Consider the following 21,675-nt stretch of genomic DNA (forward strand, 5'->3'; position numbering starts at 1 on the left):
TTTTCTTTTCTTTTCTTTTCTTTTCTTTTCTTTTCTTTTCTTTTCTTTTCTTTTCTTTTCTTTTCTTTTCTTTTCTTTTCTTTTCTTTTCTTTTCTTTTCTTTTCTTTTCTTTTCTTTTCTTTTCTTTTCTTTTCTTTTCTTTTCTTTTCTTTTCTTGTCAAAATAAGTTGGACAAATTCTGCATTGATTTACAATGATTTATATATTTAAATACACAGGAAAAGAAAGATAGCTCAAGAATGTAAATTGGAGCAGATTTCCTTGGCAAAGTAACTAAAATAAAATACGAAGTTCTGTGCTTAGCTGTGCAGTGTACAAGCAGGGGGAGGCTGCATATTTTGATTAAGGTATTGCAGAGTTATTTCTGGGAGCAGGTTTGATTGAATTACAAAAAAACCAAAACCAAACAAACAAAAAACAGCAACAAAAAACTAAGCTTTAAAAATTATCCTCCCAACAAATTGGGTTTTCAGGCTTTAAATCTGTTTCTTTCCTGTTATGGCTTGGCATTTAGGGTAAATTACCTCAGCACCATAAAGCCGTATACATAGTTGCTAATAGGTAAATGCAGGTACTTCTGCACTGTTTCCCTGTTCTGAAAATCCTGGAGTGATATTTTATGGAAACATTTCAGTTTGTTTATGCTTTATGTGTGTCTGTTTGCTGGTGCATCTGAGATAATAAAAATTGAAATTTGTACTCTTGACCTCTGTACAAGACCATTATCATGCTACTGTGAGTAAATTACTTCTTGTTCAGGAGCACTGCAAAAAGACACTGCATTATTTGAATCCCAGGGGTTCCATCAAAGCATAACTTTGAAGGGATTTGAGGGATTGACAAGTCTTATGCTGTCTAATATTTTGAGGACAAAGAGGTAACTTGGAACTTTGCTGCATTAGCTTTGTTTTTTTTTTTTTAATAGTTGAAAGGGGCCCTGTTCTCATCCACTTTTTATAAACATTTTTGGCATTAATCCATTGAATTGAAGGAGTGAAACACTTGGTATCTTATATTGTTTAGTCTGGTGTGTTATCCCAAGCCAGGCACTCTGCAGTATTGATCGCTGTGTCTGTTCTTGCTTTGAAATGTTTCAGACCAAGGGACTTTTATCATTCTTCCAGGACTGGGGCTACTATTTCATCTCATAGGTTTCACTGACAGAAAGTTTTTCCTGGTAATCCCGATAGCTCTCTTCTCTGGCTTTGTGGTAAGTGACTCCATTATTCTTTGAAATATATGGGTGATCAGTGGACATTTTCAAAAGATTCCCTTCCAAATTGAAAGACAAAGAGAATTTTAAGCAATATGGAGGATGGATGCTGGACAGAAAGAATGTATCAATCTGATGTACTTTCTGATAGAAATGTTTCTGAAGCCTGCAACATACGTCTCAGTTACAGTGATGGATATTACTCTTGAGAGACTGAGATTTGCTTTTCTAGAGACCTAAGCTTGTTTGTTATTTCATTGTTAAGGTAGTGACAGTGGAATTTCTAAAAAGTAAAATTGAAAATCTGTCTTCAGAGTAAACATATGAATCCTTCCATCCTTTCAAACCTCTGCTATTTTTTGTTGCGTTTGTATCTGTTACATATTTTTTCGCACATAGTGTCTAAAGGGGGTGGGGAGGAAGAGTGGGCTATGAGAAAGAAGGGGGCAGACTCTTCAGCAGAATGTGTTGTAACAGAACAAGAGGAAATGGTTTCAAACAAAAGGAGGGGAGACTTAGGCTGGATAGAAGAAATAGTTTTTTTACAATAAGGGTAGCGAAGCACTGGCACAGGATGCCCAGATATGTGGTGGAAGCACCTGTCCTTGGAGATATTCAAGGTCAGGCTGGATGGGGCTGTGAGCACCTGTTCTAGTGTAGGTGTCCCTGTTCATTGCAGGGGAGTTGGACCAAATGACCTTTTAAGGTTCCTTCCAACTCAAACAATTCTATGATTCCATGAAAAGCCAGTGCTGTACACATCTGGGTCTTTGCTGTGAATAATGAGTCAATTATCACTTAGCCAAGGGGGGGAGGCTGAGCGAGCCTCTCACTGGCTTGAATGTGACCTGTTTTGCTTTCCATTCTCTTTCAAAAGTAAGGACAGAAATGGCTGGAATTCAGAATACTGTCAAAGGAATAAAGCTGAGATATTTCTCTGCAAATTGCCAGTTTCTTTAGATTTAGCAAAATTTGTGTTGTTTTAAATATATTTTTCAAGATAATAGCTTACTGCTCACAAAGAGGCTGTTGTGTGATGTGTGTGTTGAGAAACTACAGGTATCAGTAGTCATCTGAAGAGTGGATCTCATCTGCCCTGAGGCACACTGTCTGTGCAACATTATGTTTGATTCTCCCACCCCCCCCCCGCCTGTTCTTGTGACATAGCCTTATTATGCACATGGGTGCATAGCTGATACTTTTACTGAGGAAGCATGTAACAATTTATTTGTGTTTTTTTTCTTGTCCTTGTAATTTTTTTCCCCTTGCAGTCATTAATCTAGTATCACATTACAGTTGTGAATGTTTCTTCAAAGATAATACTTGATGTTATGTAACTCAGCAATGCTGCAGTGATCTTAACCAAAAAAAATGTGTCTAAGAGCAGCTTATGGCTAGTCTCTTTGGAAACTGAATACTATTCTAGCTAGTCTGAAGTAAATGAATGGTGCACAAATACTGTGAATGGCTCTTGATTTCTTGTTAGCTCACATAACCTATCAACTTTTTGTCTGTGAGAATAGCTCAGATGTCCAGAATTATAGCACAGAAGAATGATCACAGGGGCACCCAAGATAGACATTGGCTTATTCAAGTTCTTCACTGAAAGAGTCAGGCATTGGAGCAGGCCCCCCAGGACAGTGGTCACATCCGCAGGTTGCCAGAGTTCAAGAAGTGTCTGGACAATGCTCTCAGATACATGGTCTGATTTTTGGGTGGTTCTGTGTAAGGCTTGGATGATGCTTATGGGTTCCTTCCAGCTTGGGATATTCTATGTTTCTATACATAAGTTTATTCAGAGCCTACTGGCATATGAATTATGATGTAGAACATTAAAGTTGATGGTGCCTTTTGTCTCTGTTAATCTTGCTGAGAAACGTATATTGGTTCCAGAAGCTTTCTTCCAGTTTTCTTACATAAAGGCCCCCGAATATGCACAGTGAGGATACTGGCCCCTCAGTTCTTGGTGTGACACTGTGGATACACATGTTTGGCTGCATAAAGACATTAATATCCTCCTGTGGTTTGTCAGTTTTTAATATTAAACTTCTCAGTTCTTGGTATAAAAAAGGAAGTTCATCCTGTTCTACCACTGTAATAACAAAAGATTGAAGCTTTTTGAGCCGCTAATCACATTCTTCCTGTAAAGTGGGATGACAATATCTTCAAATAGTGGGTGATCACTTTAACCTGTCAAGAGTTTGAAAGAGGGTTTCTGATTTAACACAGCTTCATTTGCATGGCTTGAAAAAGAGAGTGTGTAGGAAGAAGACATTGCACATATGCAGTGCTGTTTCCAAATATTGTTTTAGGAAAGCACTTGCTAAAAAAGCAAGGAGAAGCCAGATGTCATATCAAGAGACCTGGGATTTAGGAATTATTCAGAGGATCCATCTGTGGTTTGAGTTTTAAACCTGTTTGCTAGGCTGTTCTGATCTGGTGCAATTTACTTTTAATGAACCTGACTCTTACAAGTAAGGACGTAAGGTTATGTCCAGAATACCAGCCCTTTCTGTGTGTCATAGTAACTGCAGCACAGAGCTGTCTGTGGGGATTAATAAGTCTGTGGGAAAGTGGATGGCTGAATGTACTAACCCCAAGGGCATCATTAAGGCTCTCTGCAAGAATTACTTTAATGCCTATAACGTGTAATTTCGCTTTAGAAATGTACTGCAGTGTTTCTTATTCTTATAGAGTAAATCTTTCAAACTAAACCCAAGAAACTTGGTTAAAATCAGCATTTATTTTTTCATGTAGTGCAAAGTTCATCTGGTTCTCCATATTTTATAATGGATTTTTTTTTTTTTTTAAATAAAAATGCAGTTTTATTTTGGCTACAATTAGTATATTTTTAGCTACTTTGTATGCAAACAGTCAGAGTGAGTTTAGAATTCCAAACTGCCATGCAAATGCTTGTCTTGACCTCCAGTCAGCTCTCAGCTACAGTTGCACTGTGGAGGTTCCATCTGTGATGTCATTGCTGTGTCATAATTTTGCTGGCTGTTCTGCACTGCAGAGACCTGTCCGGTATGATGGCCAGAAGAAGCAGGAGTTGTCCTGTCCTCGCTTCTGTTGTAAATGGCATTCTTAAAGGTATGAAAGGTGTCAGAAGCTGTCGCTGACTCACTTATAGTTTTGAATACTCCCTTATTTTCACTGTGGGCCCAATTAGCTGCTATTGATGTATAAAAGAAACATGAGAGAAGGTATCCCAGTCTTCTGTTGGTACAGTGTCAAAATGTTTTTCCAGTCCGACTTTCAACATGAGAAGAATCCCCTAAAGGAACAAACCCTTCTTAAACACCTATATTTAATCTTTAATTTCAGAGCCTAAACTTTTGACGATTAAATGCTGCTGGCATATGGCTGTTTATAAGCTTGATCCCAGAAACAAATTTTCTCTTGCAAAATTGTTCCTGGACAGTCAGGTTGCTAATGTAGGTTTTGAACACTGAAAGCAGCAGTACCTAAAGGTCTCAGCTCAAATGAGGTGTATTACTAAATAAAGATACAGGAGCTAGATTTGCATTGTGATAAAGAGAGCAGTTCTTTGCTCAGCATCAAAGACAGAGTAGGAAGCCAGACCTTGAAATTTGCTTTCTCATCCTTTTAGGATTGTGCGTCTTTCTAAGCAGAAATCTTTCATCGGATTATGATCTGGGGCTCTCTCTTCCTGGTGGCAAATTGCGTGCTGTCATCTGTCTACAAACTAGTAACTTTAAAGTGATAATATCGGATAGGACCTGTCACTGTATCTCATCACATAGTCTTGGTCTGGTGGAGGTTCTGGCAGTGGTGATGTGGAAACCTGAGAGCTTTGCAGATGTTGAACCTGGGCAGACGCACAACTGGTGTCACTACCAGCTCTGGCAAATGAATTGCCAAGGCTGACTTCTATACCAGACAACATGGATGTTTGCTCTAGTGGTTGTGGTGTTCACATGCAGGAGCATGTGTTTGGGCTATTCATCAGTGTGAACAGGGTGATACCAAGATACTGTGGTATGAAATACAAGAATTTTTGGACCAGATCATTACAACACTCAATAAAATTCAGAGCATTTTTCTGTTCTTGGTAACCTATCAGTTTGGTATGTGAAGGTATGTAAAGTTTTTTATATACTGTAAACTTTTTCAACAGTGAATTTTTCCGTATCAAGGAATAGGTCATACTTTATGTAGTAGGAGTTCAAACTGCATATTTAGCTTTATGATAAAGATTGCAAAGTAGATGTATATCATGCACATGGAAATTCTGAGCATAAGACGAGAAGTGAATATTTGAATGAAGTCAGTATAATATCTAGTGAAATTCATACGTTTTTTTTTATCTTGGATGGTGCCATTATAGTATCTGATGTAATATGGTTCTCCTTGCAGAAGAAGAGATGAAGATGATTCAAGGATGTAAAAAATCCTTAAGAAAATCATTTTCTGATTCTGACATCTCATATGGAAATAAACAGGATGGTTTCCCTGAAAGAAGCAAGGAAAAGCTCATGTCTGTCCTACCACAGACTCCAAATGACAATAAGGTAATAAGTTAACATTTGTCTGTGTGGACAAGCATCAGTTTCAAAAAGATTAAAAGAAGTAAAAATAAGGGTATACTGTCTAAATGTTAGATGCTGATGGTATTATCCCATCTAAGGCAAATATTTAAAACACTACCCAAGTGTGTAATGCTTACAGAGGCACCTGCAGGGATCACATTTGACAGTGGCATTTTCTCTACTGCAAAGCTGTCCTAATCTGACTAATAAATAAGGAGCCCCACAAAGACCATTGTTAGGCTTTCACTCAAAACTGCAGTTAATTGTAGGGTTTGGCAAAAGACTTGAGTGTGTGAATACCAGCATGCACACATTTACTTTGCTTGAGGATTTTAAAAAATACAGAATCCTGTTGCTTCAGCTGCCTGAAGTAAATATTAGGCAGGCCAGAAGTCTTTTTAATCTTTGGAAACCTATGAGATTAGGAATGTGCAGGGACAGGAAAACCGCATACATCATCTGGAGAGAGCAAGATGAAAATCTGAATCTACTTCTTAAGAACTTGTACCCTCCTGCATGAATAACAAAAAATAAAGCTGCAATCTTGCCTGTAATAGATTCATTAAGCTTCTTATTACAAATGAAGTAGCAGGTCGTTTTGTGCAATGCACACAGCAACACGCTTCAATGGTTTCAAATGATGGCACTGCCGGGCCTCAGTCAAAGAGAAAAAGCTGTCATTTTTCTCCCTACTAACACATGCCTTTGAGGTAGAATCAAGTAAGGCTTTTAAAACAGTCACATTCTATCAGCTGATTGTATAACAAAAATGACAAAAATCTTTTTGCCACTGATCTTATGAAGAGTATGGATGCTTCATTGGTATAGATGGCCTTTGGGTCTCTTGCTTTAGCCACTTTGAATTGTTTTTCCACCCTGTAGAGCAACGTGCAGCTTCCATTAGCCTTTATGTTAAGGAAGATCTTAATACTGGTCTTTGTTGCTACAGAAAAAAAAGTTTCAGCCATGACGCCACATTTTTGTCACATGAACAGTTTTAGAAACAAATACAGTAGTAGTAGAATGCATCAGAAAAGCTGCTAGAATAGTAATGGGAGGAGTCCTTAATACATTAAGTTGGGCACAGTAGCCTTTAAACTTCCTGTGAGGAAAGAAGGGAAAGAACTGCATTTGTAAACAATATTTGTATTCCAAATGTTGCTTTTTTGGCATAGTGTGATTACTTATACTAAATCAGTCTGGTTCCATGTAGAATTTCAAAGGATTACCTACATGCATTCTATTTGCAGCAGCACAGCATTCACTATATACAATTTTTAATCACTGTCAAGAATCTGTGTGTGTAAATCAGTAGGGGTGTAAATGAGCTTGACTATTGCTTTGGTTCTGTTTCATGCATATTTCTGCATGTCTATCTATAGACGGTCATAAATGAGAGCTGGAAATCTGGTGACTCTGATGGAAATGGCCTCAGTCTATCTGAAAGAGCTCAGGTGAGGTTTCCTTTGATTTTCTTCAAAGTGGAGATTATGAGTTGAACGTCACTGAATTTTGCTTTATGTATAAACAAAGCATTTGCAGTTTGTCAGTGTATTTCTTTCACATCGATGGGAAAGAAGAATGAGATCATCATCCTCCACATTTCTTTTCCAAGTGTTAATGAGCATGTGCTATTAAAATATAAAGGTTGTGTAACACAATAGTGCCAAATCAGTTTGTAAAAAATGATCAAAGAGCATCCCTGATTACTGCACAGATACACAGAAGGCTCTATTGTGTATAGTAAATAAATCCTTTGTTGTAACACTATTTACAGATGGGCTGGGAAAGCTCTTTGACTCTCATATTTGCATCTATTCAGAGTGCTGCCTTGAATATGAAGCAACTCTTGTGATACTTGTTCTATAGTGTGGACTGTTTTCAGCAGATATCAGCCTGATAAAAACAGTAGTGATACGTCCCAGCTGAAGTATTAAAATTTACATAATCCTTAGCTTTTTCATTTTCCATTCAGTTCAATATTAATATCAAATATAGAAAGATGAAGTTTACAGTTTAAGCTGTGCCTGTGTCACGTGTTGTGCCTTTGCAAATCCACAGAGTAGCTTTTTTTTCTTTGAAAATATTTGACTTCTCCATCTTCCTACCAAGATTTTGAAAAGGTTGCTCTTCAGCTTGAGCTTCTTTCGCTGTAGTTGGTATGCAACAGCTGCAGCAGCAATCCTGTGCAGAAATCCTTCTACACTTAGAAGTTTTTCCTTTGTGTTTTACATTGAAAAAAAATAATCATATTCTTTCTTGGAAAAATACAGAGGAGAATTGAGATGACAAAGAAGACAACTTAATGCTTTTCTGCTTTTTTGTAGTTTGTACTGAAAGGAATGGAATTTGATCTGTTTTTCACTTTATTTATTTATTTTTTTTCACTGCAGGTGGACCATTACTTTGAAACATACATAGATGGAGAGCCACGCAATGGTACGTTTTATCCATCTTCATATTCACAATCAGATTCTGTCTTTGGATCCATGTGTACAGATATTACTTTTCATCCTTTTTAGTGACTCTGAAACATTGTTTAGCAGAACAGTTTATCTCTTAAAAATTTTATTTTTCCTCCATTCTTCTATTGCTAGAAAATTTTCCCAATTGCCCGTATGCCCCAGACTAATGAATTTATGTCCACACTCTAAGATGAGATATTAAGTTACCTGTTAGGCAGTGATTTTTTTTCAAGGTTTTTCAACTTTTTGTGGCAACTTTCTCATTTTTCTGTTCCTCTGTTTTGTATAGAAATTATTTTAATTAGAAAGTGTAACCCACAAAGTAAATCGGGTGCTAAAAGAGAATCCTATGAAGTGGAAATATTTAATGAAAATGTTTTCCCTACTCATTACAGTGATTTCATCCTGGGCTTAAAATGAATAAGAATTATCTTTAATACATGGTGAACTTCTTTGAGCATTCAAACTATGAGCATTTTGAATTGTTTTGAATTTCTCCATTATGAGTATAAAAAATTTAACTCTCCTGCCACTGAAAAGTATACAGAAATATCGTGCCTGCAGTTGTTTGTCTATTACAGGTACTTGTGCGGTCTTTGTTTCTACCAAAATGGAACACCTTCTGGTGATTTTCCTCATCTATACTTGTGACTGCACAAAGAAACCAAGCCATACAGTTTAAGAGTTTTGCATAAAGTCACTGGAAGAAGCTGTGACAGAGCAGACTTTGGTCCTTAGTTGTTACTGTTTAATTAGTCTGTCTAATCCATTAACTATTTGATTAGTCCTTTCTGTATGTGCAGAGTACTTATGAAGTCAGAGGGCTTACAGGCTTGGAACTGATGAATATTTAGAGCTGGGTTGTAACTCACAAGAAAACAATAAACCAGCCTAAGTCAGTTTTATAACAATCTTTCTTTGAACTGGGCATAGTAGAAAGGGCAGAGTGAGATTGCTGTCCTGTGTCAGGTACAGAAATGGAAAAGTTCTTTTCTGTGCATTGTTCTTCTCCTCATTTTTCCCCCCTTTTAGGACATTGTTCTCATTGTTCTGTGTTTATCTTCAATTATCATAATATCTATTAAAACTGGGACTCACTGGTGGAAGCCTTAATTTACATTTCACTAATGAAATAAGATTTGTCTATATCTAGTTTAGGAGAAGTATCATCAGATATCTCTAGTTCAAAAGAAGCCACAAACTGGAAGATGAGAAATAAGCTCAACAGTACAAGCTGGGCAGTGATGAAAAAGAACTGACAGAACTTGGGGTCCACTTTCTGGACCATTGCAGACATTGTCTGTCCACAGGCCTTTCAGTGTGCAAGAGTAAATGCTAATCACATACATTTAGAAACCTCCTAGTAAAACATGCTGCATTTGAACAAGATGAAAATTACAGAAATGATCATCTGCTTGTGCTGTCTGAATATAACTTCATGCAAGCTAACTTGGGAAAGTTTTTCAGTTATGGCTTTTAATGGTAACCATAAACAATAATAAAAACTATTATACCACCACTACTGTAGATTATCACTATGCTAACTACTACTTTGTTTTTTTTCTACTTGACATTTGATTGATTTCAATATTTGCTCTCCTCAACTCCTCCCACAAGATAGCCCTCACTGCACAAACTGCTTTGCTGCAGAAAGTGGCTGCATCAACTCCTAAGCAATCAAGAGTGCCGACTAATGACATGAAGTATTTAGATTATATTTTATAACATTGCAATACTGCACAGTCAGAAGCTAATTATTCTGTCTCTGCTCTGTAAGGAAAGTAAACAGCAACCAAACTCAGAAATGCATAGCCTTGTTCTTGCCCAAGGCTTCAATGGAGGATGGTTGTTCAAGTCAAAAATAAACCCACAACAAAACTACAAAAAGAACCCCTTCACTCCTAAGTCATCATGCAGAAAATAGGCCTCATAGCTAGATAGTTCTCTTATACATTAAAATCCACATTTCTTCATGAAAAGAGATTAATAATCTCATTTCTATAAATAGAAATATAGATATTTCTAGAAATATAAATATTTCTATTTCTAGCAACAACATGCAAAATAAAATATAAAATGGTATGGCTACTCTTGTTTACCTTAATGAATATAAAATATCACTAATGGCCACTTTAATAAAGGATTGATTGTAAAGGGCTCTAATTAATTTATAAGTAAGGCAAAGTGTGAATCAAATTTGAAAGGCATTCTGTTGCTGATCTCCCTAAATGCTGCCACCCCTGTGTCAGACAAATGAGTTCATACTGGCAGAACAAGCCAGGACACCCAATGAAAAATATACCTTGCTAATATAATTACAGCAAGCTTTTATCTCTGCTTGATATTGGCAACTGTTCAGCATCTCTGTACTTCATTTAACTTTAAGGGCAGATAATTTAGCTGAGTTAGCAATTGTACATTAATGCAATAAATATTCACACTTACGGAGAAGCAGCTCAAGGCTGAAGGTGTGAAAAGCATGGTAGAAAATACATGTTAAAACAGCCAGGTGCTTTCTGGAAGATGTTCAGTGAGAACCACTTTGTGCTTGCAGCCCAGAAGGTCAACTGTATCCAGGTTGCATCAAGAGAAGCATGACCAGCAGGTTGAGGGAGGTGGCTCTTCCTCTCTACTCTGGGAGGGTGGTGAGACTCTGGCACAGGTTGCCCAGAGAGGTTATAGATGCCCCCTCCCTGGAAGCATTCAAGGCCAGGGTGGAGGGGCTGTGAGCAACCTGGTCTAGAGGGAGGTGTCCCTGCCTGCAGCAGGGGGCTGGAACTACATGGTCTTAAAGGTCCCTTCCAACTCAAACCATTCTGTGATTCTATGAATCATTCTGCTTTATTTTGTTTATTATTTTACTAAGTCCGGTATCTTTTACAGTGTGAACACAGCTGCTTCTAATGAGAGAAGCAGCCCATAGATTTAGTCAGTATGCAAATTCACTGTAGCTGTTTTCATTAGGCAGCACTGGGCTGCAAGCCTGAAAGCAAGGCGGTACTTTTTCATTGTGAATCTTTGGCTCAGCAAACCAGAATTGGCAAAGGAAAATTGCTGCCCTAAACCATAGCTTTAAACCATAGCGTAGTGACAGCATGCGTATGGTGGACTGCTTAATTGCTTTTTCTCATTGAATTTAATCTGTAAGTAGCTTAAGGCAACAATAGAAATAATGAGGCTTTCTCCAAGGACAGATGGAGAATGCCTAGTACCTGTGTTTTGGCAACAAAATTCCTTTCCAGAATGGGTGACAAATCACTTGCTGTAGGGCTCAAAGGATACTTGGGTAATAATAGTAGATAGTATTTATACAAAATGCTAAATATGTGAGAAGCATGTCTAGGGACCTTGAGTATAGCCTTCTTTAAATAAGGAGTATATTAAAAAAGAGCTGATTAAATGTGTGAGTAAGGATACACAGATTGGGCTTAGAATGCTGAGATGCAGCATACTTGTCTTTTCATGGTCCACATTTGCTGCTGCCCCAAAGAAAATAAGGAGAACCTGAATGACTGATTATTTAACTTAACAGTTCTCTATGCAATATTTAGCAATATTTTATTTTCCATAATCTATGCCTTCCCATTTATATTTTGAAAAAAAAAAAAAAAAAATCATCTTCAGGAACAAGATTCAGAGTTCTGTAGACGTTTTTTTTTTTAAGTATTGGGCTCCACCCAACCTACGAATCTGTTTCTTTTTATCTCCTCTACTCTCTGCAACCCACTTAACACTGCCTCAGGATGACTTCACACTAGACAGCTCTTTGGGGCTAACAGCCTGAAGCCTGAGAATGAGAGGAGCCAAAATTTAGCTTTTAAGGTTTTCTTTTTTTTTTTTTTTTTTTTGTTAGCACTACTTTCCTCTTCAGCTTCCCATCAACAGAATTTTTGCCAAATGTAGTGTCGAAAGTGGTAAAGCCTGCAGTGGCCTATCTATAGCTGTGCATCACTTGGCTCAGTAAAGATAGATAACTGCATACTTCTTCATTCCTGAGGGTTCAGATCAGTTTTCTGCCAACAGATTATTTTTTTTCCAATACTTATAATTAACATCAGTGGTACAAACTGAATCTAAAAAAAAGCAATTTAGTGGTCTTTGCAAATTTAGTTAGTAATCACTTTCTCTGAGCCTGTCACGTGGAGTAAAAGAGCTAAAGAAGATTTTCTCAGCTTCAAATCTGTTCTGCTAAACTTCACTGGACTCGAGCAAAATTGTAGAAGTGCACTGCCATATTATCCAAGAAGATGATTCTTCAGTGTCTTCTCATATTTTTGATATCACTGCCTTCTCAATTATCTCTATATACAGTGCCATTGGCAATATCCATGGCATTCCTGTTGCTAATTAATCATGTCCATACAGAACATAATTAGCAGCTTAATTAGGATCATCATCCACTAGTGCTGTAACAGCAACCTAAATCAGCTGTGAGGTACTGGCTAGAACTTACAATAGCCTACAGTTCCTTTGGGAGCTCCCATTGAGAAGGAGTACTGTCAAAACTCTCTAATTTTTCTCTCTGAAGGAGTTTCTTGATTAAACATTATCAGGGAAAGCAGCATTTACCGATTAGACTTGCATATGCTGTCATGCAGCCAGGATAGAGAGACAGAGCTCATTTCTGGCATGTCTACTGGCAAACAAAGGTTGATTACCACATTCTTACGGGGTGATTGAAGGAAATTTGAAACACTGTTTGCATTACTAACGAGCCTTAAAAAATTGGAATTGACATTCTGAGTATGACAAGCACTTCTTGCTAAAAGCAAAAATAAATTTCCTTCTGTTGTCCCAATTTTTAAGAGATGTCTTCTTGAGCCATTGCCAGGCAGTTACATAAATGTTTCCTCTTCATCTTCTCTCCACAGATTGGTCTGTTGTGAGGAAAAAGCTGCTCTTAGTACTAAAATAATGGACGTTACCTCAGGAGGTGATACAAACCTCTTGGTGTCCAGGCTTTCCTCTCTTCAGGGAGGGTATTTATTTGGGGTGCAAGTTTGAAACAATAGCAGAAGTTGCCATTGCCTTTAAATAAGCATTCACATCTCACTTCTGTCCTACAAATAATTTTGACACCGGTTATGAAAGAATGAAAAAAGTAGTTCCAGAGTATGTGTGAAGCCATAGTGCATTTTCAGAAAGCTTTCTCATATAACTGATGAAGAATAAGATCAGATACTATACTGAGGACAAGGACTGAAAGCACATAGATGACTGGAGATAGGTATAAGCAACCAAGAGAGTAGAGGTGAAAATTGAAAACCACTTATTTGTGAATCATGAAGCAAAACACATAAGTCTGGGAGTGAGATACCAGAGGGAATAGATTCAGCTCTTTATTAAAGAATGTTCTACTTTACAAGTCCAAAGTGGATAGTCCTGCTGGCTTTGAAAAAATATAGAGATGCTAGAAGGAAAAATAAATGAAGAATTTCATTATGTAACTTTCAAGAATGCCTAGCTAGGAAATCATTATTTTCAAATGTGGCTTTACAGGAAGATAAGAGGTCTGTAACCACTCTGCTCTGATGAAAGCATGCAGGTAGAGATAAACAGCCACTTCTTCCTTTTCGCTCTGCATCTATCTAGCCTCTTATTGGTTCCATTAATTAACATTTGAACAACACTTTGAAAGTTTCTGAGATTTCAAGAGAAAAATAAGCTACAAATATCTGTTATGAAGCTGTAAAGAAATTTGTGCACCAGGCAGAAAAAAGAGTAGATTGATTTACATAATCCTTCAACTAAATGGCAAGACATATGGTTTCCTTAAGTTTCTTCATATGAAAGCATTATGGAGACAAGATGGATGCATCTGCGCTGTAGCAGTTGAGATTGGTTGATGTTAAAAGATACTTGTAAACCAAAGGCATATCATTCTGAGCTGTCACAGAAATCAAACCCACCATTCCTAGTACGAACATTTTCCTTAAGTGTGGAATGGAGAAGTGATTCAGAAAGTCTGTAGACTTGTGAACTGTGGTCCAAATGCTGCCAGCATAGAAAGGTTGCGCGTTCCAGATACGTGTAATTCCTTTTAAATGCCTCTCATTGGAAAGTTCAGGGATGGGCAAACATCCATTAAATATCCTTGGACAAGAGTCAACCGGCATCATAATGGGAAATATTACTACTTCTATCAGGTATTGCTTACTTAACACTTCAGGAGATTAATACTAAGACAGATACTTGTAAAGATTCCTTATGCCCAATGTATAGATGGTGAAACTCTAGGAAAAGAGAATTGAAATAAACTGCCCGGCTAATCAATAGCAAGACTAGAATTCAGTCTGTTATTTGTAAGTCTGCTCAGGATTTTCCTTCCTCTTTATGAAACACATAAATCTAATACCAAATTTTCTCTGAGTTTGGGCATGTCTAGCTGCAGAATTTCTATGCTGTGTTCTCAAGAAAGAAGAGCTAACCATCTATTTAACTTTGATTTTTCCTTAGTATAGTATACTTTATTATCTAGATTTTAGCTTAGGATTGTATGGATCTGTTCTCAAGGTAACTGCCTAACATTATGCAACAGTCAGTATTCTACACTTACAACTAAAAAACCTCTGTCTGCATTTAAGCACTATGAGATTTTACACGTGATTTTGCTAAACTTACACATAAAATGGAAGGCTAACGTCCATTATTTTTTATTCAGCAGGGTCATTTGTTCTTCCAGGAGAGGTGGAAGAGATAGGGACTTGCTCTCCACTTCCTTTAGAAAAGTCTTTTCAGCAGAAGCTCAAAATCTCCTCAGTTCAAGAGCCACTGGACAACAAAGCAGAAGAGGTATGAGGCCATATTTTTCTTTCTTTTTTTTTTTTTCCCAACCTCTTGGCTTACAATGTTATTTCCACAAGGACAGAGAGATTGTGAGAAGCTTCTGTGAGTTAAAAAAATAATATTATTAATTTTTGAATTAAAAACAATATTCTTAAGCACATTAAGAATTGGGATAAATGAATACAAAAATGTTGTTTTGTTATTATATTATCTTGCATTTTCAAAAGGTAGACTTCAAGGCTCCAAAATGTATGTGGGCTTTTTAATATTTAATTGGTTTAACTAAAAAAATATTCAAGTAAACTCTTGCACTTTCTGACCTTATAACAAATGGGAACTTACGAAGAGTGATGTGCCATTTAATATTCCAGTGATCACATGATCTTAAAATAATATTCAGTTCTCACTGCGCTGAATATAGGAACCATTTTTTTGCAACAAAGAGGTAGTGAATGATCACTTCAGTGTGACACTGAAAATAAAAATGGTTTTAGAATATATTGTGATCAGAATTGGGATTTATTCTTTTGGAAATAAGTGGTAGTATGATGCTGTATGATGCTGCTGAGGATTTGTATTGTCTACGGCGGGTGTGGACAGCTTTGTGTTATGGAATCTCAGTCTTTTAATCAGACACAATCAATATGTGCTTTAATTTAGAATTGCCATTTTCCTTCAGAATTTCAGACCTTTTCAAAGTAGAACAGAAGGTGCGGATTGCTCACAGGCTTATTCTAAGTCATTTAGCTTCCTATCCAAACAGTCATTGTGAGCATTAGCTTTTGGGGATGTTTCTATTGAAAATTTTTTTCCATAGCTCTTTTCCCTTGCCTGATTGTGGTAATAGAAGCTGAAGTTAGCTTCTGGCTAAAATGGGGCAGTTTTGATATCATATGTTTATTGATATCCTATGAGGTTTAAACCATAAGCCATAATGATATGTGACCAGTGAAGGATTGATGTTATGGTAGTGTGTATAGTGCCTCCTTTCATGAGTTGAATTGTGTTTGGTTCTTTGCAATAAACTCTTCACTGTAAGGAACAGGTCTGCTTTGGGAGAAAGTAATAATGTTCTAAAATGACCTTTCCAGCTCTTGTGCATTCCACTCTGTGAATAAAAACATTTGCACTTTTCCCTAAGGACTGATGTAATTCACAGTTTTTTTGCCTGAAGAAATATCTGTTGGCACACAAAAACCCTTAGTATGAGGTTTTATAGTTTGCTCATTTGATAACTTCTGTGTAAAATCAAAGAAGGGGGGTTGTTGCAGTATTCATAAATGATTGTATGTGACTGTAACATAGTTCATGAAAAGTAACTGAAGATTCCACTGCATGCAGCATTCACTTCAATTTCAGATAAAAGGTGGATTTTGAAAGGGAAATAGAGTATTATTACATTAATGCTTCTTTTTCACAAGTGTTCAGTTGGTACCGGACAACACAATTCTCAAAATGAAGACAGCATTTTCCCTAGATTATGTGTATTTTAGTGCCTTCACTTAAGTATCAGAAATGTGGCCTGATTTTTAGAACTGTCAAGACTGAACAGGTCTATTTTAAAATCCCTCAGTGCCTTAAATTGTCATTGCTGTGAAAATTAAGTCTTGCTTTGCTTATGACAGGACTGCTTAAGAAGAAAGATTTACCCTGGCAACATTTTGAAATGACTGTTCTCTGTCCAACAAAGCAACTCTGCTAGGGAAAGGCAACAGAATGTGGTTTCCTATTTGGTTTTCACAGGATATAATGGAAAGCCATTTCCTATGAAAAATAAACAATCTTATTTCAGTGTAGGAGGAGAATTTCTTTGCTGTGAACCTATTTGTGAGAGACTTCAGTGGAATTTATTGCTAGGGAAAGTTTTGTGTACAAAGAGAAGTTCTGTTAAAAGCCAGCACAGAATTTGGCTAATTACTAAAGAACAGCTTAGTGAGTGACACAAGAAATTATTTGTACTGGCCAGCAATTTTGCTGGTTTTAGAAATGTGTTATATATTCAATATATTTCATACACGTATATTCTCAAACTTTATTATATGCAGCTCAACAACACAGACCAATCCAGAGTGAAGTAGCAGAAACTGCATTCACTCCATGATTGAAGTACATTAGACAGAACATTTACCTCCTCTGCCCCGATATTTTTCTCTCCTTTATATAGTATATCTATTTCATATTTTTAAATTAACTCTATGTATTAATATCTAGATTTTTATTTGTTCTTATCTTCCATTTGGGTATATTTGACTTCAGTTGAATGCATATTTTTCATGCTCTCGCTGTTCACATGCATTCAAAGTAGGATTCATCTCACCTAACTTGAGCTCTGCTTTTAGCCTAATTTAGTGCTGTCGTCAGGAGGAAGAGATGAGCACATCCAGAAAGTGATTTATCCCACTTGCTGTCAGTATTTGTCCTAAGATGTAATATATCTGTTTGATATCAGAGGCTGACTGTCAGGCTGGTTCTTCGTTGGCTACTTTAACCTAGAAATTTAACTCTTCTATGGCTGAGATTAGGAAAGATGAATTCAACCTTTCTGTTCTCCACTGTTAGCATTTAGTTTAAGAATTTCAAAAAGTATTTTGGCCATTCAAAAAAGTATTTACTGTGCCTCTTTTTATCATTTTATCTGTGTGATGACAGCATCTAAAACCTGAAGTGCAGGTCCCACTGACTTCCTGTGATTTGAGATTTTACTGATAGGCCTCAAGACCGAGAAAGAACATTAAGACAGGATTGACTAAGTGAAAGAAGATGGAAGAGTTGTATCGTTTTAGAGGCCAGTAAAGACAGAGATTGAGCAAGTTGTCTGGGATGATGAAGCAGTAGTGGAAAATGGACCGTGATGTATTGTCCAGTGGCCCTAACTCAAGACTTCTTTTGGTGTTGCCCTAAATCCTCCAGTACATACTAAGTTTCTATGAGATAATGGCATATATACCTTCTTCCCACCCCCCCCATCTTTTTTTTTTTTCATTGTTATTGGCTTAGTAAGTTTTCCTTTGAGCATACAATGAAAACACCAGTGAGTGTGTGTGCATCCTTTACATAATTTCAGCAAGTGGATTTTAGGAGTAATTACACAAAAATACAGGTATTTGGAAGGACAGGGACAAACTGTTCAGTTAACTTTAACTCCACACAGATTAATAACAATGACTGAGTTGCCAGTTATTAATGGACTTCTGAAAGTCTCATTTTAAGGTATTTTATTTACAAAATTACTTTGTAAAGCAACCTGCAGTAAAATACTTTAGTTATTAATATGAGCATTAATTTGGACATGCGGGAACTGTAAATGAAAATTATTTTCTTCAGAGAGTAAATCAAGGGAGCAATCTTAACAAATTGGCAGCTTTCTAATAGAGTAGAATTCTATTCCCAGAAAGCTTTCAAAAAGTTTTCAATTAGAGGTTAAATTAGAGACCTGAAATTCATATATTTCTCTCAGCACCTTAGGCAAAAATAACATGATAATAACTTGATCAGCTCAGAGGATTTTGTGTTCTGTTGTAAAATGTCTTCCTTTTGAAACAGATCAAAATTGCAGATTGCAGTATAAAAATTTTATATTACTTATCTGTGTAGAAGGCTGAAGTGAATACCTTCTTGGAAGAAGCAGAAAAAAAGAATCCTTACTGCTCTGAGAACTTGTTTGAGAGATGAAGCACACTGATAAATACGTAATGTGAATAAACTTTTCAACGTGCAATGAATGTGTAACAAAAAAATTGGTAGCAGTGAAATCAGATATATTTTACTTTGGCGTCCATCTCCATGTAGCTTTTTGGGTTTAAGTTTTTTTAAACAAGTTTTTCCAGTATTTATCTGCATTTGCATGAAAAGTTATTGGGTTGATACAAAGTTCAACACAAGGGCACAGTGAATGATTGTATGGTTTCTGTAACTACGTTAGCAGAGAAAGGAGAGATTTGTTCTTGTAGAATCCCTGTGAGGGTGTACTGTAACTTGAACTATTCTGAGCTTAATTACCTTGGTAATTAACGTGGTAAATTGACGTGGTAAAAAATATTGTTACAACGAAACTAACAGAAAAAATTGTTTGCATATTACATCACATTTTAGAAATGTTTTGTATTTCCTCAAAGGAAAGATGAAATGTAATTGCTGTTACCAGTCATTAGCCAGCTCCTGGTACCCTTAACAATACCAAAAAATTACCAAATTTCCAAAAAATTTTGGAAAGTTTTGCCTGTGGAAGAATAGAAACTGGACATAAATGTGGTGAGAAGGTCAAGGAGTTGACCTTAACAAGGTCTATCCCTAACAGGAAAGAGTGCTTGTTTGCAGGCTTTGTCTTATATAAACATTTATTTCATGTGCTGTTTATAAAAGTTAATGATGGTTTACCTGAGTTAGTCTGTGGACATAAGAAAGAAAATGTCTGCATGCAAAATGAATACCTTTCTGTAAAAACTCTATTTACAAAATTCTCTTATTTATTAATGCCAATGTCTGTGGGTCTGATTTATGTGCTCCAGCGTCCTTGAAGCCAATATCAGCCAGGTCCATGGAACAGTGTAGATGATCAATAAAATTATAGAAAACTGGAAAAATATTTCTTGGTCAGTCAGACAGTTTTAAAGTTTACTTAATAAGGCATCCTTTGCAAGGATATTCACTGCTGTGTCTGTTGGGTGCCCTGCCACTGGAGAGGAATCCTAGTGCTGCTTCTATGATTTATTAAATGGTATGAAGTGTGTCACTGCAGCTTCTGACAGAACGTTAACAGAAATTGTGTGTCATACTGTGTCTTCTATATTGACTGGTGACCATAAGATGCTGAATGTTCTTCCTTGCATTCAGCAAAACAAGTAAGACTATTCATAACTTCAAATACACGGGCTGCTCTGAAAGTAACGCCTCCTACTTTATTACGTTGGCACGAGAAATTAGAGATGGTTGTTGGTGGTATGGCAGTAGAGACTGAACCTTCCCACCAGTATCGCACTACATGCTGTTGCTGTGTTTGACAGATGGCAGCAGAGGGGCGGTCTCATAAAATGGTGTCTGACATGGAAATGCATATGAAGCAAAAGTGTGTCAGTGAATTTCTCTGTGCAGGAAAAATGGCACTCACTGACTTTCTCTGATACTTGCTGAACACTTGTGGAGACCAAACAATGGATGTGAGCACAGTGGGTGGTGTTTCAGCACTGGTGACACTGACGCTGGGTCACCTCTGCTGGTGCAGATTTTGAGCTCAGCATGCAGATTCTTGTTTATTACTGGCAAAAATGCACAGCTAATGGTGGTGACTATGTTGAAATGTTGTTTTGTAGCTATTTGCTCTATCAAGTAGTGTTATTGTGCTTTTTGTAGCTGTTGTAGTTTCTAAGGCTATAAATAGGAAGCATTACTTATTACTGTGTACTTAAGTAGTTACTAGCTTCAGAGGGGATTCATCAAGTGTTTAAAAACAAGTTGCTTTTAAAACAGATGTTTTGCTGATTTGTTACTGAAGTACATCAGACTTTGAAACACAGAGCCCTTGAGGAGATAAGTCATCTGTCATGGCTGAAATTTCTAGATATTTTATATTAACTTCTAAAAGGATAAGGAATATTCCTGTACAGTTTGGGCAGTGAGGATGTGTCTCCTGCGTACTTCTGGAATTCATTTTATGTAACTGGTTACTATAAACCTTTTGTGCTGTGGCTCCCTGCAGTTCCTTTTCAGCATGCGGCATGCTGTAGTTATTTGTTTTCATTATTTTATTTTATAGGCAGAGAGTTTATTCTCAGGTATTTCAGTGAGAAGCAATACAGAAATGCTGAGCAATATGTCAACAGAGAAAATATTGGCAAGTGCAGTAAGGCTCTATGTTCATCATACAAGAAATCCAAACCAACCAATTGCATATGTCTGACATGGTGAAAATTATTAGAGAATGAACATTGATTGTGTCATTTTGCATATTCCAGGCCTTTTCTTTGCCAAAACTGTGTTCTGGGCATCATTTTATGTTAGCATCAGATGAATGTGCACTGAGGTGTTGTGTGATACTAGCCCAAATTTTAAGGGTATGGAATCTGCCTTTGAAATTTAACATGTCTGTACATAACTTGCCCATATCCCCACAGCTCTGTCTCTACAAGCGGCAGAATTATAATAGATGTGTGCAGAGGTTTTCAGATTCCTTGCCTCAAGCAAAATTAGCTAATGATATTCATTCAGATACAGAACAGTACAAATGGGGCACATTAAATGGCTTAAATTAGGTCAAATTGAATAATTGAATTTATTCTTTTACTTAAAAACAGCTTAATCAGCTGAGAGTGCTGGAGTCAGAAAAATAGTTTAATTAAATATTAATTAGAAGTTTATATTTTGAGCTTCCTTATCATTACTTTTAGCGATATCATTTATGTGTCTGTTTTTGTTCATTACAGCTACTGGGAGATGATGTTCAACCATTCTTACTTGATGAAGAATTTGATTATGACAATGTGGTACTGACCTCTAAGTTCTCTGAAGCTGAGCTGATGCCCATGTAAGAATTGTCTGAAGAGAAGGGGAGAGATGTAAAGTCCAGCAGGAGCTGAAGACTGAATCAGATGCACTCTGAATGGCATTTTGTGCAATGCTGATGAAATAGCATTCTGGAGAATAAATCTTACTTCTTGTACC

At 36.8% G+C, this 21,675-nt stretch overlaps 1 protein-coding gene across 1 annotated transcript in view; it reads left to right on the forward strand.

Annotated features, from left to right (window-relative positions):
* The window catches only part of IFTAP (intraflagellar transport associated protein), a 29,429-nt gene extending 7,869 nt beyond the window's left edge, over positions 1 to 21,560 (forward strand). Inside the window, exons 2-6 of the mRNA XM_079536830.1 lie at positions 5,595 to 5,749; positions 7,150 to 7,221; positions 8,161 to 8,206; positions 14,894 to 15,024; positions 21,438 to 21,560. Of these exons, the coding sequence (XP_079392956.1) occupies positions 5,595 to 5,749; positions 7,150 to 7,221; positions 8,161 to 8,206; positions 14,894 to 15,024; positions 21,438 to 21,542 (509 nt within the window). The 3' untranslated portion in view covers positions 21,543 to 21,560. The remainder of the gene's footprint in view (positions 1 to 5,594; positions 5,750 to 7,149; positions 7,222 to 8,160; positions 8,207 to 14,893; positions 15,025 to 21,437) is intronic.
* The last annotated feature ends 115 nt before the right edge of the window (positions 21,561 to 21,675 follow it).

The sequence above is a fragment of the Tetrao urogallus genome, assembly GCF_951394365.1.
Source record: "Tetrao urogallus genome assembly, chromosome: 6".
Taxonomy (NCBI): Eukaryota; Metazoa; Chordata; class Aves; order Galliformes; family Phasianidae; genus Tetrao; species Tetrao urogallus.